The 27,672-nt window shown below is 49.4% G+C and overlaps 1 protein-coding gene across 4 annotated transcripts; it reads right to left on the reverse strand.

The window, feature by feature from the left end:
• Nucleotides 1-6,224: 6,224 nt before the first annotated feature.
• Nucleotides 6,225-27,493, reverse strand: CLN3 (CLN3 lysosomal/endosomal transmembrane protein, battenin). Of its 4 annotated transcripts, none has more exons than XM_016193203.2 (18): nucleotides 27,252-27,493; nucleotides 26,707-26,753; nucleotides 26,228-26,406; nucleotides 25,923-26,045; nucleotides 25,730-25,808; nucleotides 24,251-24,347; nucleotides 21,966-22,037; nucleotides 21,559-21,638; nucleotides 21,389-21,474; nucleotides 19,762-19,834; nucleotides 18,503-18,646; nucleotides 16,041-16,153; nucleotides 14,454-14,500; nucleotides 14,302-14,370; nucleotides 14,156-14,211; nucleotides 13,962-14,055; nucleotides 6,620-6,760; nucleotides 6,225-6,534 (listed from the first exon to the last, which is right to left on the reverse strand). In XM_016193203.2, exons 4-18 carry the CDS (start codon nucleotides 25,966-25,968, stop codon nucleotides 6,415-6,417), a joined length of 1,317 nt encoding a protein of 438 aa, XP_016048689.1. In that variant the 5' UTR covers nucleotides 25,969-26,045; nucleotides 26,228-26,406; nucleotides 26,707-26,753; nucleotides 27,252-27,493; the 3' UTR covers nucleotides 6,225-6,414. The 4 variants fall into 4 exon arrangements, with proteins under 4 accessions (XP_016048689.1, XP_016048691.1, XP_060028986.1 ...); XM_016193205.2 differs by having other exon boundaries at nucleotides 25,730-25,805; nucleotides 27,252-27,491; XM_060173003.1 differs by lacking the exons at nucleotides 26,228-26,406; nucleotides 26,707-26,753; nucleotides 27,252-27,493 and having other exon boundaries at nucleotides 25,730-25,805; nucleotides 25,923-26,113.
• Between the last annotated feature and the right edge of the window lie 179 nt (nucleotides 27,494-27,672).

The raw sequence follows: 27,672 nt of genomic DNA on the forward strand, positions 1-27,672 counted from the left end.
CCCGAGTTGTACCCCTTTTATCCCATGGTTTTTGTCAGTGTCTCCTTTTTATAAATAATAATTAAAATAAATAATGAATAATAAATAAAAAAACACACAAGAAGGCTGGGCAGTAGCGCAGCGGGTTAAGTTACATGGCGCAAAGCACAAGGACCGGCGTAGGGATCCTGGTTCGAGCCTTCTGGCTCCCCACCTGCAGGGGGGTCACTTCACAGGCAGTGAAGCAGGTCTGCAGGTGTCTATCTTTCTCTTCCCCTCTCTGTCTTCTCCTCCTCTCTCCATTTCTCTCTGTCCTATCCAACAACAATGACAACAATAATAACTACAACAATAAAACAAAGGCAACAAAAGGGAATAAATAAATATTTAAAAAAAGTTTATTAGAAAATTAAGCACTTGAGGGGCAGGGAGAAAGCATAATGCTTCTACAAAAAACTTCTATAACTGGGGGCTGGGTAGCGGCACACCGGGTTAAGCACACAGAGTATGACACACAAGGACTCATGCAATTCTTCTTCTTCTAGCGTTTGCCCTTCTTCCATAGCCAGTCAACAGCGTCAGGTTGAAAGCTGTCAGGAGCTGCTTGTTGCTAGCTTTGAAAGTGACTGGGATCCATGTGGATTCAGTCAGCTAGGAAGGATCGTCAGTTTCCCCAATGAATGGGTACTCACGGGATGCACCACGAGAAGGTCGATCCAATGCAATGATCCTGGTTTAAGTCCCCAGCTCCCCACCAGAAGGAGGGTTGCCTCACAAGTAGCGAAGCAGGTATACAGGTATCTATCCTTCTCTCTCTCCCTCTCCCTCCCACTTCCTCTCTCTCTCCTTAAAAAAATTATGTATAGGGTGTTGGGCTGTAGCGCAGCGGGTTAAGCGCAGGTGGCGCAAAGCACAAGGACCGGCATAAGGATCCCGGTTCGAACCCCGGCTCCCCACCTGCAGGGGAGTCGCTTCACAGGCGGTGAAGCAGGTCTGCAGGTGTCTATCTTTCTCTCCTCCTCTCTGTCTTCCCCTCCTCTCTCCATTTCTCTCTCTGTCCTATCCAACAATGACGACAACAACAACAATAATAACTACAACAATAAAACAACAAGGGCAACAAAAGGGAATAAATAAAATAAAAAATAAAAAATAAAAAAAATTATGTATAGGGAGTCAGGCGGTAGCGCAGTGGGTTAAGTGCAGATGGCACAAAGTGCAAGGACTGGTATAAGGATCCCTGTTCCAGACCCCGACTCCCCACCTGCAGGGGAGTCGCTTCACAGGTGGTGAAGCAGGTCTGCAGGTGTCTTTCTTTCCCCATCTTCCCCGTCTCTCTCCATTTCTCTCTGTCCTATCCAACAATGACGGCAATAAGAATAACTACATCAATAAAACAACAAGGGCAACAAAAGAGAATATTTTTTAAAATTAAAAATTATTTATTTATTCGCTTTTGTTGCCCTTGTTGTAGTTATTGTTGTTGATGTCGTCGTTGTTGGATAGGACAGAGAGAAATGGAGAGAGGAGGGGGAAGGCAGAGGGGGAGAGAAAGACACCGGCAGACCTGCTATACTGCCTGTGAAGCGACTCCCCTGCAGGTGGGGAGCCGGGGGGCTGGAACCGGGATCATTATAGCGGTCCTTGCACTTTGTGCTGCGTGCACTTAACTCGCTGCACTACCGCCCAACTCCCTGACTTTTTTTTTTACTTTCCCTTTTGTTGCCCTTGTTTTTTATTGTTGTTATTGTTATTATTGTTGTCATCGTTGTTAGGACAGAGAGAAATGGAGAGAGGAGGGGAAGACAGAGAGGGGAAGAGAAAGACAGACACCAGCAGACCTGCTTCACTGCCTGTGAAGTGACTCTGTTGCAGGTGGGGAGTTGGGGGCTCAAACCCAGATCCTTACACGGGTACCTGCGCTTCGCGCCACATGCACTTAACCCTCTGCGTTACTGCCAGACTCCCCCTAAAAGACTTTTATAAAAGCCATTGAACTCTCTCTCCTTCTCTCTCTCTCTCCCCCCAAGCCCACACGTACAATCACAGCTGGCTTCTTTGAAGAAATTGACAAATTTGCGTTAATTTGCATAAACAGTTTTGAAATCAAAGAATGAAGCTTTTTGCTTTATTCTTCTGCCAACTGCCCACTTCACAATCACAGTAATCACAACGGTGTAGTACTGGCAGAAGAATAAACATGCAGCTCGACAAAATCAAATTGAGAGTCTAGAAATTAACTCCCACGTTTCTTGCTAACTGATTTTCAACAAGGCCCCTAACAAGATCAATCGGGAAAGGGTCCAGGTGGTGGCACACCCAGTTGAGTGCACACATTGCCATGCTCAAGGACTGGGGTTCAAGCCCTTGGCCCCCATCTGCAGGGGGGAAGCTTCACAAGTGATAAAGCAGTGATGCAGGTCTCTCTCTCTCTCCTTCTCTAGCTCCCCTTCCTCAATTTCTCTGTCCTATCAAATAAAACACATAAAAAAATCAAAAGGGAGGGAGTCAGGCAGTAGCGCAGGTGGTGCAAAGTGCAAGGACCAGTGTAAGGATCCTGGTTCGAGCCCTTGGCTCCCCACAAGCGGTGAAGCAGGTCTGCAGGTGTCTATCTTCCCCCCCTCCATTTCTCTCTGTCCTATCTAACAACGATGACATCAGTAACAACAACAATAATAACTACAACAACAATAAAAAGGCAACAAGGGCAACAAAGGGAAAATAAATAAAATTACAAAAAAAATCAAAAGGGAAAGTCTTCAATAAATGCTAAGGGACAATTTAACACTCACAGGCAAACGAATAAAGTTGGGTCCACGTGTGTGTATGTGTGTGTGTGTGTATGTGTGTGTGTGTATGTGTGTGTGTATGTGTGTGTATGTGTGTGTGTATGTGTGTGTGTATGTGTGTGTGTGTATGTGTGTGTATGTGTGTGTGTATGTGTGTATGTGTGTATGTGTGTGTGTATGTGTGTGTATGTGTGTGTGTATGTGTGTGTGTATGTGTGTGTGTATGTGTGTATGTGTGTGTGTATGTGTGTGTATGTGTGTGTATGTATGTGTGTGTATGTGTGTGTGTATGTGTGTGTGTATGTGTGTGTGTGTGTGTGTGTGTGTATGTGTGGAACCAGGCCACATTGATTCAGTAGGAAGATGACATATGACTTAGCATAACAGGTTTATGGCTCTAATGCCATTTCTTTTTTTTTCTCCTCCAGGGTTATTGCTGGGCTCGGTGCCTGCACCATGAATCCACGGCTCCTGGGGGCCATTTTTCCCCCCCTTTTTGTTGCCCTAGTTGTTGCAGCCTCATTGCGGTTATTATTGCCATCGTTGATGCTGCTTTGTTGTTGGATAGGACAGAGAGAAATGGAGAGAGGAGGGGAAGACAGAGAGAGGGGGAGAGAAAGATAGACACCTGCAGACCTGCTTCACCACCCGTGAAGTGAGGGATCCTTAAGCCGGTCCCTGCGCTTTGCGCCACGTGCGCTTAACCCACTGCGCCACCGCCCGACCCCCTCTAATACCATTTCTTTTTTTTTTTTTTTTTTGCCTCCAGGGTTATTACTGCACATGGTGTGAAGCTCAAGGACCTGCTCAACAATTCCATTTCGAGCCCTTGGCGGGGAAGTCACTGCAGGGGAGTCACTTCACAAGCAGTGAAGCAGGTCTGCAGGTGTATATCTTTCTCTCCTCCTCTCTGTCTTCCCCTCCTCTCTCAATCTCTCTGTCCTATCCAACAACAAGGACAACAAAAATGGGGGAAAAAAAGGCCTCCAAGAGCAGTGGATTCATTGTGCAGGCACCAAACCCCAGTGATAACCCTGGAGGCAAAAAACAAAACAAAAAAAATAAATAAAACCACGAAGAAATGGCATTAGAACCATAAATAAGCCTGTTATGCTAAGTCGTGCATCATCTTTCTCCCCTTCCCCCCCTTCCTCTAAAAATATACACAAATGGCCAATAAGCCCATGAAGTCATTAGCCATTATGGGAATGCAGATCAAAACCACAATGAGATGCTACTTCACACCCACTAGATGGCTATAAGGCAAAAAAAACCCCAAACCGAGCAAACGAAAAAGGGAAATAGCAAATGCTGGTGTGGTTGTGGAGACTAAGAACTTTCATACACTGCAGGTGTAACGTGACACGGTACAGCCATTTGGGAAAAAAGCAGTTCCCCAAACGACTAAACAATTTCACGCCTATGTTTTTACTCAAGAGAAATTCAAGGGCTGGTAAACTAGCACACTTGGATAGTGCGCCTGTTTGCCATGCGTGCGTGAGACCCAGGTTTGAGCCCAGCCCCCGCTGCAGTGATGAAAACTTCGCTGATGTTTTTTTTCCCCTTCTCTATCTTGTGCTCTTTAAAAAATTAAAAAGAGAGAGAGAGATGTGGTCCGGGAGGTGGCACAGTGGATAAAGCATTGGATTCTCAAGCATGAGGTCCTGGGTTCAATCCCTGGCAGCACATGTACTGGAGTGATGCCTGGTTCTTTCTCTCTCCTCCTCTTATCTTTCTCATTAATAAATAAATAAATTCTTAAAAAGAGAGAGAGAGAGAGGAGGAGGAGAAAAGAGAAAAACAGAGCATCAGACGGACACACATGATGCCAGGGATCAAACTTGGGACCCCTATTTGCAGGTCAGACACTAACTACTGTGTCACATCTTGGGCCAGCTAATTCTTTCTTTTGCCTCCAGGGTTATCGCTGGGGCTCGGTGCCTGCACTACGAATCCACTGCTCCCAGAGGCCATTTTTTCTTTCTATTAAAAAATTTTTAGAATATTTATTTTCCCTTTTGTTGCCCTTAGTGTCTTTTTTTATTGTTGTTGTTGTTGTTGGATAGGACAGAGAGAAATGGAGAGAGGAGGGGAAGACAGAGAGGGGGAGAGAAAGACAGACACCTGCAGACCTGCTTCACCGCCTGTGAAGCGACTCCCCGGCAGGTGGGGAGCCGGGGGCTCAAACCGGGATCCTTATGCCGGTCCTTGCGCTTCGCGCCATGTGCGTTTAACCCACTGAGCTACCACCTGACTTCCCCCAGGCCATTTTTTCTATCGAATTGGATAGACAGAAATTGAGAGAGGAGGGGAAGACAGAGAGGAAGAGAGAAAGATAAGACACCTGTTTTACCACCTGTGGAGCAATCCCCCTACAGGTGTGGAGCCGGGGGCTCGAACTGAGATCCTCGAGCTGGTCCTTTCGCTTCATACTATGTGTGCTTAACCTAGTGTGCCACCGTCCACTGCCACCCCCTCCAAATTCTTTCTATCTGAAGAGTCAGCTCGGAGTAGGGGAGCCCTGGAGATGACAAATGAACACACACATACACACTCTTTCTCTCTTATTTGTTTTCAAGAGGTCAGCACACTGTTTAGCTCAGGCTTGGTGATGGGGATTGAACCTGGATCTCTGGGGCTTTAGGCATGAACCCGAGGATGCTATCTCCCTGGCCCACTTTTTGTTTTGTTAATGTGACACTGTCTGCCATACCATTATTTCTGAGCCAACTCTTTTTTTCCCCCCAATATTTTATTTATTTATTTTTAAAGATTTTATTCATGAGAAATGATAGGAGTAAAAGAAGCAGACAACACTCTGGTACATGTACTGCCAGGGATTGAACTCAGGACCTCATGTTCAAGAGTCCAGTGCATTATCCACTGCACCACCTCCCAGACCACTAAGCCAACTTCTTCTATTTTCCAGTTTTGGAGAGACAGAGAAGAGAGTTACCTCAGTACCACTCCACCATCCATGGGGCTTCTGTGTAGAGCTGGGGCTTGAACCAAGGGCTTCACAGATGGTGAGGCAAGTGTTTTACCAGCTGAGCCATCTCTCAATCCCTGAAGTGTTTCCTTTTCTTTTAAAGTTTTTCCCCCTTTTGTTGCCCTTGTTTATCATTGTTGTTATTGTTGTTATTGCTGTCATTGTTGTTGGATAGGACAGAGAGAGGAGGGGAAGGCAGAGGGGGAGAGAAATATAGACACCTGCAGACCTGCTTCACTGCCTGTAAAGGGAATCCCCTGCAGTTGGGGAGCCGGGGGCTCGAACTGGGATCCTGATGCTGGTCCTTGTGCTTTCTACCATGTGCGCTTAACCCGCTGCCACCAGCCAGCTCCCCTTGAAGTGTTTTCTTTACACTTTGCTGTGTATGTTCCAAAGAGGGGCATATGCTACTTTTATAATATTACCTTTTTTTTTTTTTTTTTTAGGAGGAATAAACAACACAAGAATCAGTTGATAAAATAGTCATTTATTCTAGGATGTGAGGCGAGAAGAAACTCCCCGAGGCCAGCTCAGGTGTGGGAGACAGCTGCTGCCCTGCCCACCAGCAGGCGGGACGGGGGAGCCTGGGCAGGGGATGCACCTGGCCCCCAGTGTCTGACGTGCCTGTCTGTGCACCCCATGTCAGTGTGTCCTGCGTCAGGAGAGGTGGCAGAGGAAGTTGTGCACAGGGAGGGCCACTAGCCCCGACAGGGAGATCCCCAGCGTGTCAGAGACACAGGCCGCTGTCATGGCGAACTCCAGGTGCTTGTGGCTGGTCTGGGGAAAGCGGGCAGAGAGCTGAGGCTTGGGCCTAGCTGCCCCACCCTAGACTCACCCGGGGGAAGCCTCCCACTGAGCTGACCTCCAGGGCGATGTTGTGGAAGGTGTTCACGTAGGCCGCGCCTCCCAGGAGCCCCTCGTACAGAATGATCAGGAAGACGAGGTAGATACTTGGCAGGAAGCTCAACCACACGTCCGCCAGCAGGAAGGCCAGGTTGAGGCACTGTGGGGGGAGGACAGGGCTGAGACGGGGCCTGAGAGAGGCTACTGTCCCTTCCAGCCACCTTTGGTTCTGCCGGTGAAGGAAAAGGCTGATAAGCCTGGATCAAATCCAAGACTGGGGGGAGGGCAGTGTGGGGGTACAGCACAGGACTTGATGAGAGGTCCTAGGTTTGACCCTGGTACCACCGATAATCAGCTGAATAGTGCTCTGTTCAAAAACCAAACCAAGGGAGTCGGGCGGTAGCGCAGTGGGTTAAGCACAGGTGGCGCAAAGCGCAAGGACCAGCGTAAGGATGCCGGTTCAAGCTCCTGGCTCCCCACCTGCAGGGGAGTCGCTTCATAGGTGAAGCAGGTCTGCAGGTGTCTATCATTCTCTCCCCCTCCTCTCTCCATTTCTGTCTTATCCAATGATGACATCAAAAACAACAATAATAACTACAACAGCAACAACAACAAAAAACACCAAGGGCAACAAAAGGGAAAAAAAAATAGACCAAAGGGGGCTGAGTGGTGGCACATCCAGCTGAGCACGAACATCATCACAGGCAGTGACCCCGGTTCTAGTCCCCACTCCCCACCTGCAGCTTTATGAGTGGTGAAGCAGGGCTGCAGATATCTCTCTTTCTCTTTCTCCCTTCCTCTCCCTTCTTAATTTCTTTCTGTCCTATCAAATAAAACAGGCGAACAAAAAACAAAAAATGAAAAAATGGCTGCCAGGAGCAGGAGCAGTGAATCTGTAGTGCTGGCACTAAGCCCCAGTGATAACCTTAGTGGCAGTTAAACAAAACACCCCAAACCATAATGGGGGCTGGGCAGCGGTGCACTTGGTAAAGCACACATTACCATGTGCAAAGACTTGGGTTCAAGCCCCCAACATCACACCTGCAGGGGAGAAGCTTCACAAGTGGGGAAGCAGAGTTACAGGTGTCTCTCCTTCCCTCTCCCCCTTTCCTTTCAATTTCTCCATCTCTAGAAAACAAATTCAAAGCTCACAAATTCCAACACTGAGATGGCCTGCCGACCCTCGGGTCTGGGTGGGCCCTCTCTTTCGCCCAACTTCACCTCCTGAACCTTGTGGGCCTCTCCACTCTCCCACCTCTATCTCTGTTCACTTGCCCTGATTCCTGGGAATGTCATTCCATCCTGTCACCTGGGACTCCGAGTCACCATAGTGTGCAGCTCAGCTGGGGCAGGAGCTCCCCATAAAAGCAGTGGTTCCCCACTGTACCATACTAAGCTTATGGTAATGCCAGTGGTGCTCAAGTCGGGGGTGAGTTTACTATCCAGGGGACATCTGACAGTGTCTAGAGGTGTGTGGTCATCACAGCAGGGGGGCAGGGCTGCTGCTACTGGGATCCAGGGCGCCGAGGCAGGACAGCTTGCTGTGTGCCCTCTGGAGGGTACAGGACAGTCCCATCTCCAAGGCAGAGCTGGCCCCAAAGGCGGACGGCGCTGAGAAACCTTGGCTTGAATGCTCCCACTTCTCAAGAGGAAGTCCCCCGCCTGTCTTGGTTAAAATCATAGCTGAACCACAAGTTTCACATTTCAGCAACATCTAAGGAAGAACCTCGAGCCACGAGCTGTTGATACAGGGGCCCAGGAGAGAGGGAGTTCAGGGGCAGAGAGCATGCCTTCCAAGTGTGAGCCTAGCTTCAGTCTCCAGAATCATACGGAGCACTGTGGACAGCACCCAGGGCGGAAATGGGTGGAGCGCCATAGATACTGCAACAGCAGTTCTTTCTTTCTTTCTTTCTTTCTTTCTTTCTTTCTTTCTTTCTTTCTTTCTTTCTTTCTTTGTTTCTTTCTTTCTTTTTTCTTTTCCCTCCAGGGTTATTGCTGGGCTCGGTGCCTGCACCATGAATCCACCCCTCTTGGAGGCCATTTTTTCCCCCTTTTGTTGCCCTTGTTGTTGTAGCCTCCTTGTGGTTTTTATTATTGCCATTGTTGATGCTGTTAGTTGTTGGAAAGAACAGAGAGAAATGGAGAGAGGAGGGGAAGACAGAGAGGGGGAAAGAAAGATAGACACCTGCAGACCTGCTTCACCGCTTGTGAAGCGACTCCCCTGCAGGTGGGGAGCCGGGGGCTCGAACCGGGATCCTTACGCCGGTCATTGCGCTTAGCGCCACATGCACTTAACCCACTGCGCCACCGCCCGACCCCCTCTTTCTTTCTTTTTTAAAGAATTTATTTATTTATTCATGAGAAAGATAGGAGGAAAGAACCAGACGTCACTCTGGCACATGTGCTTCCGGGGATTGAACTTGGGACCTCATGGTTGAAAATCCAATGCCCTATCCACTGCACTACCTCCTGGACCACAGTGCTTTCTTTTTTATATTTATTTATTTTCCCTTTTGTTGCCCCCCTTTTTTTTTATTGTTGTAGTTATTGTTGTTGTTGTTGTCATCGTTGTTGGATAGGACAGAGAGAAATGGAGAGAGGAGAGGAAGACAGGGGGGAGAGAAAGACAGACACCTGCAGACCTGCTTCACTGCTTGTGAAGGAGCCAGGGGAGCCAGGGGCTCGAACCGGGATCCTTATGTCGGTCCTTGCACTTCGCGCTATGTGCCTTAAACCACTGCACTACCGCCCAACTCCCAGCAGTGCTTTCTTTATCTCTAAAGACATACACAAGAGGGGCTGGGTGGTGGTACACCTGGTCGAGTGCACATGTTACAACATGCAAGGAGCGGGGTTCAAGTCCTCGGTCCCCACCTGCAGGGGGAAAAGCTTTGCAAGCGGTGAAGCAGGGCTGCAGGTTCTCTTTCCCTCTCTTATCACCCCCTTCCCTCTCAATTTCTCATGGTCTCTATCCAATAAACAAGTAAAGATTAAATAAATAAATAAATAAATAAATAAACACACACACACACACAAGATAGTGGCCTGGGAGGTTCTGTAGTAGATAAAAGTACTGGATTCTCAAGCACAAGGTCCCAACCTTGATCCCTGGCATCACACATGCTAATACTGGTCCCCCTGCTCCTGCTCTCAAAAATAAATCCTCTTGAAAAATAAAAAAATATATATGTACAATAAAAATTGGGTGGGGGCAGTGGGTCAGTTGTAGAGAGAAGTTGTGGGGCCCTTGGTTCATACTGGCAGTAGAAAAAAAAAACTGTGATGATTAGCTCAGTGGGTAGGCGTAAGACTTGCGCAGTGGTACCACATTAAGTCTGAAGTCCTGTTCTAGTCTGTTCTCTCTTGCTTGCTCAAAAAATAGTCATAAAAGAGTCCGGCAGTAGCACAGCGGGTTAAGCGCAGGTGGCGCAAAATGCAAGGACCACCTGCAGGGGAGTCGCTTCACAGGCGGTGAAGCAGGTCTGCAGGTGTCTATCTTTCTCTCCCCCTCGGTCTTCCCCTCCTCTCTCCATTTCTCTCTGTCCTACCCAACAACGACAACAATAATAACTACAACAATAAAAAACAAGGGCAAAATAAGGGAATAAATAAAAATAGTTTTTATTTGTTACTGGATAGAGACAGAGAGAAATGGAGAGAGAAGGGGGAGATAGAGAGGAAGAGAGACAGAGAGACACCTGCAGACCTGCTTCACCGCCTGTGAAGCAAGTTCCCTGCAGGTGGGGAGCCGGGAGCTTAAACCGGGATCCTAACTCGTCCTTTCACTTCGTGCCACGTGCACTTAACCCGCTGTGCTACCGCCCGACTCCCCAAATAAATAAATTAAAAAAAAATCTTTATTTATTAGATAGAGACAGCCAGAAATGAAGAGGGAAGGGGGTGATAGAAAGGGAGAGACAGAGAGACACCTGCAACCCTGTTTCACCACTCATGAAGCTTTCCCCCCTGCAGGTGGGGACTGGGGGCTCCAACCTGGGTCCTTGCGCACTGTAGCATGTGCGCTCAACTAGGTGTGCCACCATCTGGCCCCAATATATAAATATTAAAAAAAAATAGTCATAAAATATTTGGAGGGGGTAGACAGTGGTGCGCACTGTGAGTACACACATTGCCATGTGCAAGGACTCAGGTTCTAGCTGCTGCTCCCCATTTTTCTGCAGGGTGGGGGGGACGCTTTACAAGAAGTGAAACAGGTCTACAGGTGTTTTTTCTCTCTCTCTAAGATTAAAGATTTTATTTATTCATTAGTGTGTTAAGGAGGAGAGCAAGAAAGAACCAGGCATCACAGGGAGTTGGGCGGTAGTGCAGAGGGTTAAGCACACGTGATGCCAAGTGCAAGGACCAGTGTAAGGATCCCGGTTTGAGCCCTGACTCCCCACTTGCAGGCAGTGAAGCAGGTCTGCAGGTGTCTGTCTTTCTCTCCCCCTCTGTCTTCCTCTCCTCTCTCCATTTCTGTCTGTCCTATCCAACAATGACAACAATTAAAAAAAAAAAAAAAGAAAAAGAAAAAAAGCCAGACATCACTTTGGTACATGTGCTGCTGGCGATTGAACTCGGGAACTCATTCTTGACACTAAGGCTTTTTTCATTGCACTACCTCTCTTATCACCTTCTCCTTTCTCAATTCTCTATGTCCTAGCAAATAAATTAAAAAGAAAAAAATAAAAGTTGCAATTAACAAAACAAACCATATGTATACACTCTTCTTTTTTTTAGGGTTGGGTTGCTCAGCCTGGTGGGTCACAGAACCTGCCTGCCTAAGGCCTACAGCGTTAATCCCTAGCACTACTTATGCCAGAACTGAGCAGTACTTTAGTTTCCCTCTCCTCTTTCATAAAAATGTTGGCATAGGGAGTCGGGCGGTAGCGCAGCGGGTTAAGTGCATGTGGCGCAAAGTGCAAGGATGGGCATAAGGATCCTGGTTTGAGCCCCCGGCTCCCCACCTGCAGGGGAGTCGCTTCACAGGCAGTGAAGCAGGTCTGCAGGTGTCTATCTTTCACTCCCCCCTCTGCCTTCCCCTCCTCTCTCCATTTCTCTCTGTCCTATCCAACAACGACATCAATAACAACAATAATAACTACAACAATAAACCAAAGGCAACAAAAGGGAATAAATAAACATTTAAAAAAATTTTTAAATGTTGGCATAATAAGTTGATGTGGCGACTGGGTTATTAGCTCTAATGGTGGAGAGCTGGGCTTGCCTGCCTGAGCCTCCCGGCTCAATCACTTGCACTGCATGTACCTGAATGATGCTTTGGCTTGTGTCTGTGTCTCAAGTGAATTACTCTCTCTCATATGTGAAGAGATAAAATGAAAATAAATATTGAAAAAAGAATAATTTGAGCATCCATAGTGGACAAAGCATTGGACTCTCAAGCACAAAGTCCTGAGTTTAGTCCCTGACACCGTGCCAGAGTAATGCTCTGGTGTGTTCTCTCTCTCCCCAACCTCAGAAATCTTTTAAAAAGATAATTATAATCACAAGGACCAGTATCAGGATCCTGGGGACTTGAACCAGGATCCCTGTGCCAATCCCTGAGATTTTGCACTATGTGTGCTTAACCCAGTACGCTACTGCTTGGCCCCCTAGTAAGACTTTTATGCCTGAAGCCCCCCAAGTCAAATCCCCAGCACCCACTATGGGCCAGAGCTAAGAAGTCTTCTGGCAAAAACAAAACAACAAATTCTACTAATTTGAAAATAAAATGGGGAAGGGCTTTAATTTTTTAAATAGCTCAAAGTGAGTTTTAAGCTGTCCCCCCAGGGGTTGTAGATTTATTGATGAACTTGAAACAAAGAATGCTGGCTGTGTGGAATCACTTTGGCTGGGTCTCTGTAAAGAAGGGGCTTTGTTCCTTTAGAATTTTCTTCCCTTAGACTACTTTTGCCCAGGATACTTTATTCTCTGGCCTTGAGATAAACTGCTGAGTCCCTATACCACTGATTCTGTTATAATCAGCCATCTAGGAAGAAAGAACTATACATTTTCTGATGGTTGAGAAACTCTGTTTGGAAATCAGTCTCTGCATGAAGTCTGTACAAATCATTACTAAGTAAGAGTTACACATAACTTATACACCTAGTCGAATTCACACGTTACCATGCCCAGGGGCCTGCATTCAAACCTTTGGTTCCTACCTGCGTAGGGTAGGAACCTTCACGAGTGGTGAAGCAGGGTTGTAGGTGTCTTTCTGTCTCTCTTCCTCTCTTCCCCTCCCTTTTTCTCTTCCTATTAAAGCCCCAGTGATGGAAGAATAAAGGGGGCGGGGGCAGGTGATAGTGCACCTAGTTAAGGGCTCAAGAATCTGGGTTGAAGCCCCCGGTACTTACCTGCCGGGCGAAAGCTTCACGAGTGGTGAAGCAAGGCTGCAAGTGTCTCTCTGTCTCTTTACCTCTCTATCTCCCCTCTCAATTTCTGTCCCTGTCCAATAATAAGTAAGTAAATAACTAATAATAGAAAGGAAAAAACCCCACACACAATACAGAAGCTTTTTCTTTTAGTCTTCTCTCTTTCCTCAGTTCCCCAGGAAGGGGCTATTGGCCATGCCTAGTTTACAGAGGAAACTGAGACTCAGATTGGTCCAGAAAACTGCCCTAAGTCACACAGCAACTGAGAACTGAAGGTGTGATCTGGACCTTGGCTTCCCTAGGGTTCTATGTCTGTGCAATTCTACTGCTCCTGGGGGACTTTTATTTTCAAAGAGGCGAAAGACAGTGAGGGAAGTACAGAAAGAGAGAGAGAAAGAGAGTGGAGGACAGACACCACTGTATTGCTTTAGTTCTCGTGAAGCTTTCCCTTTGCATGGTGTTCCCATGTGGGGGACCAGGGACTCGAACCTGGGTCCTCATACATGGCTCTAGCAGGTAAGCTATCTCCCAGCTCCTGGGCCACACCTTTTTATTTATTTATTTTGATTTTTAAAAATATATTTATTTTCCCTTTTGTTGCCCTTGTTGTTTTTATTGTCGTCGTTGTAATTGATGATGTTGGGTAGGATAGAGAGAAATGGAGAGAGGAGGGGAAGACAGAGACGGGGAGAGAAAGACAGACACCTGCAGACCTGCTTCACCGCTTGTGAAGTGACTCCCCTGCAGGTGGGGAGCCAGGGGCTCTAACCGGGATCCTTATGCTAGTCCTTGCGCTTAGTATCACGTGTGCTTAACCTGCTGTGCTACTGCCCGACTCCCAATGGGCCATACCTTTTACACAGAGCCCTGCTGGCTTTTTGTTCCCCAAGTACAGAACACAACAGCACTTCCTGTGGAGGAAGGGGGGCTGGGAGCCGAGGCAGCTGGGAGCCCAGGTGGGATCGGCAATGACGGTGGGGGACTCGGTACCTGCAGCAGCGCCAGGATCCAGGTGAAGCGGATCCGAAAGCAACGCAGAGAAGAGCGGGAGGCGAAGACACCGGCCTGGTACAGCATCTGGTACCTGAGATGGGATGTGTGGAGGAGGGAGCCCTTCAGGGTGTCTACTGGGCAACGTGCTTCCCAGCACCTGAGGGAGGGGTCCTCCCTCGACTGATCCTCACCAGCGGTACTGCTGAGCGTGACTCAGGGTTGTGTTCCGGAAGTAGAGGAGCTCAAACTGCAACAAGGAGCAGACAGGGGCAGGCAGATGGGGCGGGTGGGCTCCCCAGTGGCTGACCCCGCCTCCCCATCAACAACCCCAACTCACGAGTCCCTGGTTGATGAAGTACTCAGCAAAGTAGACCAGGACCAAGGGGCCGATGTAGTGCAGCAGGCCCTGGAAGAGTGGGGTGGGGCGTTAGCGGGAGGTCGGGCGACTGGGCACTGGCCCCAGGGACACACCAGAGCCACCAGCCATACCTTGAATACGACCCATTTCTCCTCAGGGGAGAGGTCTGAGCTTGCACCTGAAGGGGAGCAGGCAGAAAGGTGGTGAGGTTGGCTCGGCAAAGAGGTGCTGGTGAGAAAGCCACAGCAGACACACGGGCACAGCAGTGGGGCTTGGGCGGTCGCTCAGTGGGCAGAGTGCAGGACTTGTGTGAGCAAGGATCTGGCTTTGATCCCTGGCACCAAATAAGTTTTTTTTTTCTCTCTCTCTTTTAAAATATTTATTTATTTGCTTATTCCTTTTTTTTTGTTGTTGCCCTTGTTTTTATTGTTGTAATTTCTATTGTTGTCGTTGTTGGTGGATAGGACAGAGAGAAATGGAGAGAGGAAGGGAAGACAGAGGGGGAGAGAAAGATAGACACCTGCAGGCCTGCTTCACCGCTTGTGAAGCGACTCCCCCTGCAGGGGGAGAGCAAGGGGGCTTGAACCGGGATCCTTACGCCGGTCCTTGCACTTCGCGCCATGTGTGCTTAACCCACTGTACCTGTCTCCCCCTTTTTTAAAAAATATTTTTGTTATTTATTTATTGGCTAGAGACAGAGAGAAATCAAGAGGAAAGGGAGAGATATGAAGAAAGGAAAGGCAGGGTGGGGAAGATAACATAATGGGGAGACAAAGACATGTGCATGTTCAAGGTTCCAAAGGCCTGGGTTCGATCTCTGGCATCACCATATGAAAGAGCTGAGCAGTGCTCTGGTAGAGAGAGAGAGAGAAAGAGAGGGGGAGAGAGAGAGAGAGAGAGCAAGAGTGTTAGTACCTTGCGGCATTACTACACCACTCATGAAGTTTCCCCCTGCAGGTGGGGACCAGAGACTTGAACCTGGGTCTTCAGAGTCTCAGGCATTAAAGTCTTTTTTTAAAACTTTTATTTTGTTTGCTAGGACAATGAGACATTAGGGATGAGTGAAGATAGAGAGGAGGGAAGGGGCCAGGTGGTGGTGCACCTGGTTAATCCCACACAGCACAGTGCGCAAGGACCCAGGTTCAAGCCCCTGGTCCCCATCTGCAGCTTCATGAGTGGTGAAGCGAGGGCTGCAGGTGTCTCTCCGTCTCCCTCCCTCTCTACCTCCCCCTCCCTTCTCAATTTTCCTATGTCTTTATCCAATAATAAGTAAAAGAGAGAGGGAGAGAGGAGAGGAAGAGAGACACCTGCAGCACTGCCTCAACACTTGGGAAGCTTCCCCTCTACAAGCGAAGTGGAGACCCAGGTTCAAGTCCCTGGGTCCTTACACATAGTAACATGTGTGTTCAACCAGGTGTACCACCGCCCAGTCCCCAGGCACGAAAGTCTTTTGCATGCTCTCAGCTCTGGCTTATGGTGGTACCAGGGATTGCACCTCCAAGCCTTAGGCTAAGAGTCTGTTGCATGAACTGCTGTGCTATTTCCTGGGCCACTACATCTCACAAAGAGGCTGAAGTGGTAAACTTCACATTGTGCATGTTCCCACACCCAGCGCAGATGTCCGTTTCCCCTCCCAGTTGTATGTTTGAAGGGGGGAGCAGATGAAAACCCAGACAGGGACAGTGACCTCTGGGGGGCCTGGGGCACCTGTCTCCTACCTGGCTTCGTCTCTGGGGTCTCACTGTCGATCAGGGGCTGCCGAGCGGCTGTCTCAGCCTCCTCTTCCCCTCCAGGGTCCTGGGACGCAGGGGACGTGAGCAGGATGAAATAGCTGCAAGTGAGCGGGATGGAGGAGTGAAGCGAGCCCGTGGGCAGGAAAGGTTGTGCTCCCCTGGCCTGATCCCCATGGCACCTCTGCATCCTGTGCCCGTGAGCTCTGATTGTGGAAAAACTCTCCCACTTCCTTCTCTGGAAACAAAATGTGTCTCTGTCTACTTGCTGGGACAAAACCACAGGCCCTGGTTTTGACGCCTCGCACCATAGCAGCCAGCTTTGTCTCTCTCTCTCTCTCTCTCGTGATGCCTGGCTCACAACAGGAAAGCCAGCTCTGCTTCCTTCCTTCCTTTCTCTTTTTCTTCTTCTTTTCTCTCTCTTATTTATTTATTTATTTTTTTTTCTTTCTATTGCCAGTAGGGTTATCACTGGGGCTTGGTGCTGGCACAACAAATCCACTGTTGCTGGCAGCCACTTTTTTCCCTTTTTTTTTTTATTGGATAGGTCAGAGAGAAACTGAGAGGAGGGAGAGACAGAAATGGAGAGTGAGAGAGACAGACGGATAGACACCTGCAGACCTGCTTCACTGCTTGTGAAGCTTTAGAAAAAAATTTAAAAAATATTTATTTATTTATTCCTTTTGTTGCCCTTGTTTTATTGTTGTAGTTATTATTATTGTTGTTGATGTCATCATTGTTGGATAGGACAGAGAGAAATGGAGAGAGGAGGGGAAGACAGAGAGGGGGAGAGAAAGACAGACACCTGCAGACCTGCTTCACCGCCTGTGAAGCGACTCCCCTGCAGGTGGGGAGCCAGGGGCTCGAACCAGGATCCTTAACACTGGTCCTTGCACCTCGCGCCACATGTGCTTAACCCGCTACGCTACCGCCCGACTCCCCAGTGAAGCTTTTTAAAAAAATATTTATTTATTCCCTTTTGTTGTCCTTTTTTTTTATTGTTGTAATTATTATTGTTGTCGTCGTTGTTGGATAGGACAGAAAGAAATGGAGAGAGGAGGGGAAGACAGAGAGGGGGAGAGAAAAACAGACACCTGCAGACCTGCTTCACCACCTGTGAAGCGACTCCCCTGCAGGTGGGGAGCCGGGGGCTTGAACCGGGATCTTTACTCCGGTCCTTTCGATTTGCACCATGTGCGCTTAACCTGCTGCACTATCGCCCGACTCCTTTGAAGCTTCTTTTAAATGACACAGAGAGAAACACCAGAGCACTGCTCAGCTCTGGCTTATGGTGGTGTTGGGATTCGAATCGGGGACCTCAGAGCCTCAGGCATGAAAGTCCTTTCAGAAGCACTGTACTCCCTCCCTGGTCCCAGCTCTTTCTTCTTGTCACTGCTAACTGAACACCTACTCCAGCCTTTATGGTGGCCTTACAGTCAACAGGTCAGGTTGAAAGCTGTCAGGAGCTGCTTGTTGCTGGCTTTGAAAGTGACTGGGATCCATGTGGATTCAGTCGGTTAGGAAGGATCGTCAGTTTCCCCAATGAATGGGTACTCACGGGATGCACCATGAGAAGGTCGATCCTTCTCCCCCCGCTCTTCACCCCCTGCTCTTCACCCCAGCATCAAAACTTTCTGTGACCCAGGAGGTGGTGCAATGGATAAGGCACTAGGCTCCTAAGCATTATGTCCTGAGTTCCTGCCCCAGCACCACTAATAAGTAAATGTCTCAGAACAAACAAATGGGCCAGGGGGTGGCATGCCTGATTGAGCGAACATATCACCATGCACAAGGAGCTGGGTTCAAGCCCCCACCCCCACTTGCAAGGGGAAAACTTCATGAGTGTGAAGTAGTGCTGTAGGTGTCTTTCTTCCTCTCTATCTCCCCATTCCTTCTTAATTTCTCTCTCCATCCAATTAAAAAACACTCATACGGGTGGTGGTAGATAGCATAATGGTTATGCAAAGAGACTTTCATGCCTGAGGCTCTCAGGTCTCAGGTTCAGTCCCCCACACCACCATAAGCCACAGCTGAGCAGTGCTCTGGTAAAAAAAAAACAAAAAAACAAACAAACAAACAAAAAAAACCACCCAAAAACCAAAAACACTCAGACAAACAACACTGGAAAAACTTCCTAATACACATAACACCACGTACTAAGTAAGGAGAACAAAGCCCACCTGTGTCTCCCAGCCCCATCACCTGGGAAATCCCACACCTTTGCCTCACACATGGCCTCAGAGGGATGGCAGAGAGCTACTGCTGACTGAGACAGCAAGGGCCAGAGAGGGGTGGAAATGGGCCCCAACTCTCTACAAACAAGTGGCAGCATCAGAGCCCAAGGCTACCCGTGGGAGCTGAGAAGCCACACCCCCTTGGGCCCAGGCAGGGTCTCCAGGGACCAGGATATTGACAGAGCCTTCTCCCCATCACAGCCCCTGGCGGCTTACCTGGCCAGCAGCAGGGCGGGGATGCCCAGCATGGACAGCAGCGTGTGCTGAGGGGAGAGGCCTGCCTGCGTGAGGCCCAGGTAGGACAGCGCCCCCAGCAGCCCTGCTCCTCCGGTACCTGAGGACCACCAGGAGATCACAGCCCTGAGGAAGAGAATGTAGGATCACTAAGGAGGTCCCAAGTGGGGTGGGGGGCATGCACATGGAACGGAATACTACTCAGCTGCAAAAAAGGTGAGGTCCTGCTAATTGCAACTACATGGGTGGGCCCAGAGCACACTGTCCTCAGTGAAACATGTCAGACAAAGGGAGTCAGATGCCTCAGGATCTCAGTAACATGGCACATGAAGAAATACAGCAAAGCAATGAGCTGAACAGAAGCAAAATAAGCTTGCAGATGAAAAGACCAAACTAGTGATTTCTAGAAGGAAAGGGGGGATGTGGCTGGGGACAGGGGATGGAAGGGGGCAGCTCCCTGGGGGAGGATGGAATAGGATTCTTCATGGTGAACTTAATTTGAGGCACAGAATTCTGATGGCTACTGCAATAGGCCTGAAACTCACACACTGTCACACTGCCATGAAGAAAATGTCACACAAATGAAGGAAAAAGCCAGTGGGTGGCTGACACAGGGGAGAAAGTATTGGGACACTCAGGTGTGAGGTCTTGAGCTCAGTCCCCAGCATCACATGTGCCAGAGTGATGCCCTGGTATTTTTTCTCTCCCTTTTCCTTGCTCTTAAAATTTTTTTTTTATTACTATTTTTATTTACTGGATAGAGACAGCCAGAAATCGAGAGGGAAGGGGGAGATAGAGGGGAAAAGAGGGGGTAGATAGCGTGATGGTTATATAAAGAGACACATGTCTGAGGCTCTGAAGTCCCAGGTTCAATCCCCCTGCATCACTAGAAGCCAGAGCCGATCAGAACTCTGGTTTAAAAAAAAGAGAAAGGAAGAGAGACACAGAGACACCTGCGGAACTGCTTCACCACTCACAAAGCTTTCCCTCTGCAGGTGGGGACCAGGGGCTTGAACTCAGGTCTTTGCGCACTATAATGTGCACTCAACCAGGTGTGCCACCACCCACCCTCCCCACTCTCATAAATAAATCTAAAGCACTTTAAAGAAAAAATACATAGGGTGGCCCAGGAGGTAGAGCAGTGGATAAAGCACTGGATTCTCAAGCATAAGGTCCTGAGTTCAATCCCTGGGAGCACATGTACCCACCACGTTCCCTCCCTCCCCGGGAAGCCTGCTTACCTGGGGTAGAAGGCGGTGAGAGAGAGGAAGGTGACCTCCCCCAGACCAGAGGAGACGCTGGCCAGGACCACACCTGGGGATGAGGGAGGGTGACAATCACAGCGTGGCCACACCCAGCTCTGCCCCAGGGCCCCATCCCCATGGTGCCTGGCTGAGGACTCCACTGCGTCAGCTCTGAGCAGAGGGCCAAACTGCATGAACCTTGGTCTGGGTGGGTGTCAGCTCCGAAGCGGGACCAGCCCCCTCCTCTGTGGGTTCTCTCACAGGGAGCAATAGGCTCGTTTGCTCAGCTGTGAAGGGGGGGCATGAACTTATCTGACATGGTCTCCCTGGGCTACTGACAACACTCAGCTCAAGCTCCGCCCACTCCACCAATTTCCTCCTACTTCCTCCCCCGAACCTGCTCCCCCAAATCCACCTCCTACTTGTGACAGTCTTAGTAGACTTTTTAAAATTTATTGATGGGGGTCGGGCGATAGCGCAGCGGGTTAAGCGCAGGTGGCACAAAGCGCAAGGACCGGCATAAGGTTCCCAGTTCGAGCCCCTGGCTCCCCACCTGCAGGGGAGTCGCTTCACAAGCGGTGAAGCAGGTCTGCAGGTGTCTATGTTTCTCTCCCCCTCTCTGTCTTCCCCGCCTCTCTCCATTTCTCTCTGTCCTATCCAACAACAATGACATCAGTCATAACTACAACAATAAAACAAGGGCAACAAAAGGGAATAAATAATAAATAGAAAAATAAAAAAAAATTATTTACTCCCTTTTGTTGCCCTTGTTTTATTGTTGTAATTATTTTTAAAAAATCATTTATTTATTTCCTTTTGTTGCCTCTTTTATTGTTTTAGTTATTATTGTTGTCGTCCTTAGAAAGGACAGAGAGAAATGGAGAGAGGAGGGGAAGACAGAGAGAGGGAGAGAAAGATACACACCTGCAGACCTGCTTCACCGCTTGTGAAGTGACTCCCCTGCAGTGGGGAGCTGGGGGCTCAAACTGAGATCCTTATGCCGGTGTTTGCACCACATGCACTTAACCTGCTGTGCTACTGCCCGACTTCCCCCCCACTTTTTTTTTTTTGAGAGAGAAAGAAATTCGGGAGTCCGGCGGTAGCACAGCAGGTTAAGCGCACGTGGCGCAAAGCACAAGGACCAGAGGAAGGATCCCGGTTTGAGCCCCCGGCTCCCCACCTGCAGGGGAGTCGCTTCACAGGCGGTGAAGCAGGTCTGCAGGTGTCTATCTTTCTCTCCCCCTCTCTGTCTTCCCCTCCTCTCTCCATTTCTCTCTGTCCTATCCAACAACGATGACATCAATAATAACTACAACAATAAAACAACAAGGACAACAAAAGGGAACAAATAAATAAATAAATGTAAAAAAAATTAAAAAAAAAAAAAAGAAATTGACCACAGCACCAAAGCCTCCTCCACTGCGGTGGAGGCCGGGATTGAACCTGGGCTGCACACATGGCAAAGCAGCACACTATCCAAGTGAGCTATTTTGTCAGCCCTCAGCAGGCTTTTAAAGGTGACCCAGAAGAACCCCTTTCCTGTGGGAAGCAGGGGAGACTACCCCCCACCAATGCTCTGCTCAGGCTCTCAGGACCCCCACCCAATGGTACACCCCACACTCACCACAGAGGCTGAGAGCCACAGACTGAGAAAAGGCCACCAGCAGGAAGCTCCCTGCAGCAGAGACGCCACTGACGAGGACCCGGGGGCTGAGGACAGGGGTGGGGCAGGTCAGCTTCTGCTTTCAGCCCTCTAGCCCACCCAGTCCCCTTCCCTCCACAGACCCCCCTGACCTGTAGGGCAGCAGATGGAGCCCCAAAGGAGCCAGCAGCTTGATGAGGAGGGTGGGGAGAATGTCTGCCAGGAGCACTGCCTAGGAGCAGAGGACAGGAGGACTCAGACCTCCATAGAGATAACCGTCCCCCACCAGCCGGCCCTCTGACAACCACAGGCTCCAAAGCCAGTCAGATCTGTGTGGCCATGCGTTCACACGCTGTGTGAGCCAATTCTTTTAGCTGGAGGCTGGGATAACTGTGGTTCCCACGTCACAGGGCTATGGCATGGGTTAAATCAGCTAACAGCCATCACACAAGGAGGTCCTGTTATCACAGGCTGGGACAGTCCTAGGCAGGTAGGTGCCCAGGGGCACAGGGAGATTCACAACCCAGAGGGGGCCGGGCAGGGCAAACTGGGCACTCACAGCTGTGGAGACAGAGTTGCAGTCAAACCGAGACGAGGTGTTGTGCACGGTGGGCGTGGGTTCTGGGTTCACCTGATGGGAAAGAAGAAGGTCTGACACCAGCGAGGCAGGAGGACAGACAGCTAGAGGCCAGGGTCCATCTCAGCTCTGCTCTGACCTGAAGGATGGCCTTGGGACTTCAGTTTCTTTCCAAGGGCACAGAAAGGTTTCCATAGAGACGTCACAAACCCATGGGCTAAAAGATGGCCCCATCAATGGACTTTATTTAGGTGACAAATTTGTAAGCCTTTGCTTACAAACCTAGGCACCCAGGGGGAAGGAAGGTAGAACACATGCGTTTACCATGAATGAGGAGCTGGGTTCAAACCCTAGGCCACCCCATGGGAGCACCTGTACAAGGGAAGCTTCATGGGTGGCGGAGCCGTGCTAGAATGTCCTCACTCTGAGTCTCCTTCTCTCTCAGGTGGTGGCGCGCCTGGCTGAGCGCACATTACAGTGCGCAAGGACCCAGGTTTGATCCCCCGGCCCCCACCTGCAGGGGGAAAGCTTTGCAAGTGGTGAAGCAGTGCTGCAGGCGTTTCTCTGTCTCTCATTCTTTCTAGTAATTAAGCCCCTCCCCTCTTGATTTCTAGCTGTCTCTATCCACTAAATAAATAGAGATAATAAAAAATAAAGATAAGAGTCTGTCAGGAGTGGTGGACTCACGCAGATGCAAAAGCCCTGGTGGCAAAAAAAGCCAAATAGATTTCTAGGAAATCTGATCTTGGGGATGGGGGGTAGATAGCATGATGGTTATGCAAAGAGACTCTCATGCCTGAAGCTCCAAAGTCCCAGATTCAACCCCCCTGCACCACTATAAACCAGAGCTGAACAGTGCTCTAGGAAGAAGAAGGAGAAAGAGGAGAAGGAGAAGAAGAAGATGGTGGTAAAAAAAAAAAAAAAAAAAAAAAAGGAAATCTAAATCTCAGATCAAGTTCCCTGTTGGACCTGCAAGGTGGTGGCTGTCACTGTCTATATGCTGTGCCCTCCAGCTCAGAGCAGATAAACTACCCTGCCCACCCAGGAACCACTACTTCTTCTTCTTCTAGCGTTTGCCCTTCTTCCGTAGCCAGTCAACAGCATCAGGTTGAGCCTGATGTAAAGTTTCGAGACCTCGTTTGAATCTGGAGAGGTGGCAGTCGTTCTGTTAACATTCTTGGCTGTCACAATTGGAGGGTGGGTGGCATCTACTGGGAAGGAGCCAAGGATGCTGTGAAACGTTCTCCTCTACACAAGGCAGCCCTATGGCATGATGTTAACCTGCACAATGTCAACAGGCCAGTTCCATCCGGCCAACTTTTGAGGCTACAAAGCTGTAACCAACTGATTCTGTGTGCATGTGTATAGTTGGGGGGGTCTCATGCAGGTGTGGTTTCACTGCTCTGGGTGGTTTTTTTCATTAATTATTATTATTTTGTTTAAAGATTTACTTATTAGAATTATACATGTTACAATACACAGAGACCCAGGTTCGAGCCCCTGGTCCCCACCTGCTGGGGGAAAGCTTTGTAAGTGGTGAAGCAGTGCTGCAGGTGTCTGTCTCTCTCCCTCTCTATCTCCCTTTTCCCTCTCAATTTCTGGCCATCTCTATCCAATAAATAAGTAAATAAAGATAATTAAAAATTTTCAGAAGGATTTACTTATTTACTAGTGAAAGATGAAGAGAGAACCTGAACATCATTCCAGCACACGCAATGCTGGAGGATCAGGTATGGGACATCACGTTTGACAATCCACTGTGCCGTCATCTCCTCATCTACTATTTAAAAATTTTTTTTCAATTATCTTTACTTATTGATAGAGATATTCAGAAATCGAGAGGGAAGAGAGCAACAGAGAGGAAGAGAGGAAGAAAGACAGAGATACCTGCGACGCTGGGGACTGGTGGCTCGAACCTGGGTCCTTGTGCTCAACTAGGTGCACCACCACCTGATTCAACGTCTTTTTAAAAAAATTTTTTTTTTATTTAGACAGACGGACATAACAGATACCACTGCACCAGAGCTTCTTCCAGTGCCACAGTGCTTCCCATGTGGCATTCTAGGCTGTGTACTCAGCAAGGCACAGGTCCTACCGGGTAAGCTACCTCTCCAGCCCGACCAGTGGATTATGAAAGCTCCCTCCTGCTTTGAGGCTTGGAGACTGGGAACTTTAGCCCTCTTACCCCATCCCCTTGACCAACCCACTCCATGTCAGCGCTCCTTGTTAAGACCTTCCCTTTCCCAGGTCTGGAGAGAGTTACATACATGGCTCTGGTTCCCAGGTGCCCTCTGGTGGCTGAGGATGTCATGCGCAGCACTGAGCATCACCACGTAAGAGAAGTTGTTGCAAAGGCCCAAGAGCCTGGAGGGGGGACAGATCTGTTTGTTTGGTTCCCTTTAAGTGAGTGATAAAACAGAGCTTGATCGCCTTCCAGATCAGGCCTGCGTGAGTGCAATTAACCCATGGTCCTAGCACCAAACCTTCCTATCTCCGGTGCCTTTCAATCAGCTCTGTTTCCCTCTGCCAGCAGGCCCTGTTTCTGCTCAGAGTCAGTTAGAAATATGGGTTTCAGTCCCCGGCTCCCCACCTGCAGGGGAGTCACTTCACAAGTGGTGAAGCAGGTCTGCTGGTGTCTTTCTCTCCCCCTCTGTCTTCTCCTCTCTCCATTTCTCTCTGTCACATCCAACAACGATAACATCAATAACTACAATAAAACAACAAGGGCTACTAAAGGGAAAATACATAGATAAATATTAAAAAAAATAAAGAAAGATGCGTTTCAGCACCACAGACCTGGGTTCACATGTAATACCTGCAACTTCTCCAGAAGAGAAGGAAGTCATCCTTTTTCTTTTATTTTCTTTATTTATTAGGTAGGGACAGAGAGAAATTGAGAGAGGATGGGGAGATAGTAAGGGAGAGACAAAGAGACACCTGCAGCCCCGCTTCACTTGTGAAGCTTTCTTTCCCCCTGCAGGTGGGGACCAGGGGTTTGAACCTGCGACCTTGTGCACTGTAATTCGTGCGCTTAACCAGGTGCACCACCACCTGGCCCCATCCTTTTTCTTTTTTATAAAAAAATATTTTACTCAGGAGGGGTGGGTGGTGGCCAACTGGTTGAGCACACTTGTCACAGTGTACAAAGACTAGGGTTCAAATCCCAGTTTTCACCTGCAGGGGGAAGCTTCATGAGTGGAGAAGCAGTGCTGCAGGTGTTTTTCTTTCTCGATCCATCTCCCCCTTCCCTCTCGATTTATCTCTATCCAATAAATAAATAAAATATTCGAAAAACAGAGACATAACTTTCTTTTTAATTTCCCCCTATATCCTTCCTTCCTTCCTTCCTTCCTTCCTTCCTTCCTTTCACCAAAGCACTGCTCAACTCTGGCTTATCGTGGTGCAGAGGATAGAACATGGGACTTGGGAGCCTCAGTCATGAGAGTCTCTGCATAACCATCCTTCTATCCCCTCCACCCAAACTCTGTTTAAAACTAAGTACATTTACCAACTGCATTGGCTGGAGCCACAGGTGGTACGAGGACCTGGTCCAAACTGGAAGTTGGTAAACAAACCGGGCACAGTGCACACACTGCCTCGGGTCAAACCAAGTGGATCGGGAAATGCCAGTCGCTCCAGCTCCTTTGTTGAAGTGCAACTGCTTTTTGTTGGGTTGTCTGTCCGTCTCCCCCTCTTTTCTTCCAGTCTTTTCCCTCTCCCCACCCCACTGTGTTCAGGTCACTCACCAGAAGCCCGCCGAGTTCTTCCAGTGGGTGCCGGGCCGGTCCATGGCGGGAACCCGGGAGCCCCTGGGCGCCTCCGCTGCTGGGTCCGGGAGAGGAAAGGCCGTGAGCCCCGGGGGTTCGGGGGCCGGGGGTGCAGTGACCCCTGAACACAAGGTGGGCGCTCGGGTGGCGGCGGCCCGGGGCCCTCACTCACCCTCGGAATCCGAAAGGCGGTGCCGCGCGGCCGCACAGCCTTCCATGGCATCGAGTTCGGGTCCCCCGACGGGGCCGGGGTCCGCAACAGCTCAGGGCCGGCTCCCACCGGCCGGGCGAGGGTCTTCGGGGGGCGAGAAGGATCAACGCCCCGGCTGCCGTGCCGCCTCCCGCTGCGCCACTGCACTCGCGCCCCCGGGCCCCATCACGCCCCCTCCCCCGCCCCTGCCCCCGCACGCCCACAGTACCGCACCCGTCGGGCTCGGCGCCCGCCCCCTCTAAAGCCAAGGACCCTGAAGCCTGTACCTTTAAGAGCAGCTTGAACGTCTCGGTTGCAGAGGCCGCAGGTGGACGGGTCACGTGACAGCACCGGCTGGTTCCCCCATCACGTGCGCTTGGAGCGCATCTCCACTTCCGGGTCCTTGCTGCTTCTTGACTTTTTCTTTCCAGTGTTGGAGCGTGAGGCTGGTGGTGACCTGGAGTCTCTGGTTTAAAACGGGAGGGGGAACATCAAGAAGAGCACCGGTGGTCCGGGAGGTGGTGCAGTGGATAAAGCATCGGACTCTCAAGCGTGAGGTCCTGCGTTCAAGCCCCGGCAGCACATGTACCAGAGTGATGTCTGGTTCTTTCTCTCCCTCCTCCTACCTTTCTCATCAATCAATCAATAAAATATATTAAAAAACCAACAACATGTTAGATTAGTCGTCTCGAGGGACGGTGACGATTTTTTTCTGCCAGCACTTGTCATGGCCACAAGTGGCTTCAGCTCCTTCCCCAATACTCACTTGCCAGAAACAAACATGGCCGTCTGACTCCCAGGTTTCAGGCAGGTCTGTTGTTTGGGAACAAAGGTTCGCCCTTGGTTATTCTTAATTCCTATCGGTTGCTCTTAGGTTGCCTCGAAAACCGAAAATAAAGAAACCACCCAATTAAAAGGGTTTCACGACTTATCAGTTGGCATGTTAACTTTCAGAGAAGCTTTTTCCCCCAAAACTATCCTAGGGGCAAAGAATACCACAGAAATCGCCTTCCAGTTTTATAGGGGACAAAAACAGAAATACAAACAAAGTTTCCAGCCACCCCACAATATTAGACCTACAGGTGGGGCTAGAGACCCTTTTAGTAGTAAGAGGCAGAGACCCAGAGGCAGGGGTTCCTGCCTGCCTCAGGGGTGCTCAGGTCGGGCGATTCTAAAGCTGGGGAGTCTAACTCGGTGATCTCATCTGGTTCCTCTACTTGGAGATTAGCAAAGTGGACCTCAGGGAGGAGGCTGAGGCAAGAGGCATAAAGGTCAGCTCATGTAGTCCCAAATAAGGAATGATTCGCTTACCTTCCTCTGGGTGGTAAGGCAGCATTCCTGAATCTTCTTTCTCTGACGCTTCCCAGCCAGCCTCTCCCGTGGGCTTCTAACAGCCAGTGCACAGTTCTGTCAGCTCTGTCTCACCACCAGACCCTCAGACTGTGGCTAGAAATGGGGCCCATTTTGCTTCCCCAGCCATTGAAAACTGGGATCCTAGGGTAGGGGAGATGGTTCAACAGGTAAAACACAGAACTTGCGTGTATGAGGGCCTGACCCCTCTTTCTCATGAAATAAATACAATAAACACATTTTTAAAATGGAGTTCTGTTAACGAGTTCGGAGCTCTAGAAATGCAGCAATGTGACCTCTGCTCTCAAGGAGCTCACAGGATGGTAGGAGGGAGACACAGCCTCCCAGGGCCGCAAAGCTGAGCCAAGTTTTGTTTTGCCCG

Source organism: Erinaceus europaeus, chromosome 15 (genome assembly GCF_950295315.1).
Source record: "Erinaceus europaeus chromosome 15, mEriEur2.1, whole genome shotgun sequence".
Lineage (NCBI taxonomy): Eukaryota > Metazoa > Chordata > Mammalia > Eulipotyphla > Erinaceidae > Erinaceus > Erinaceus europaeus.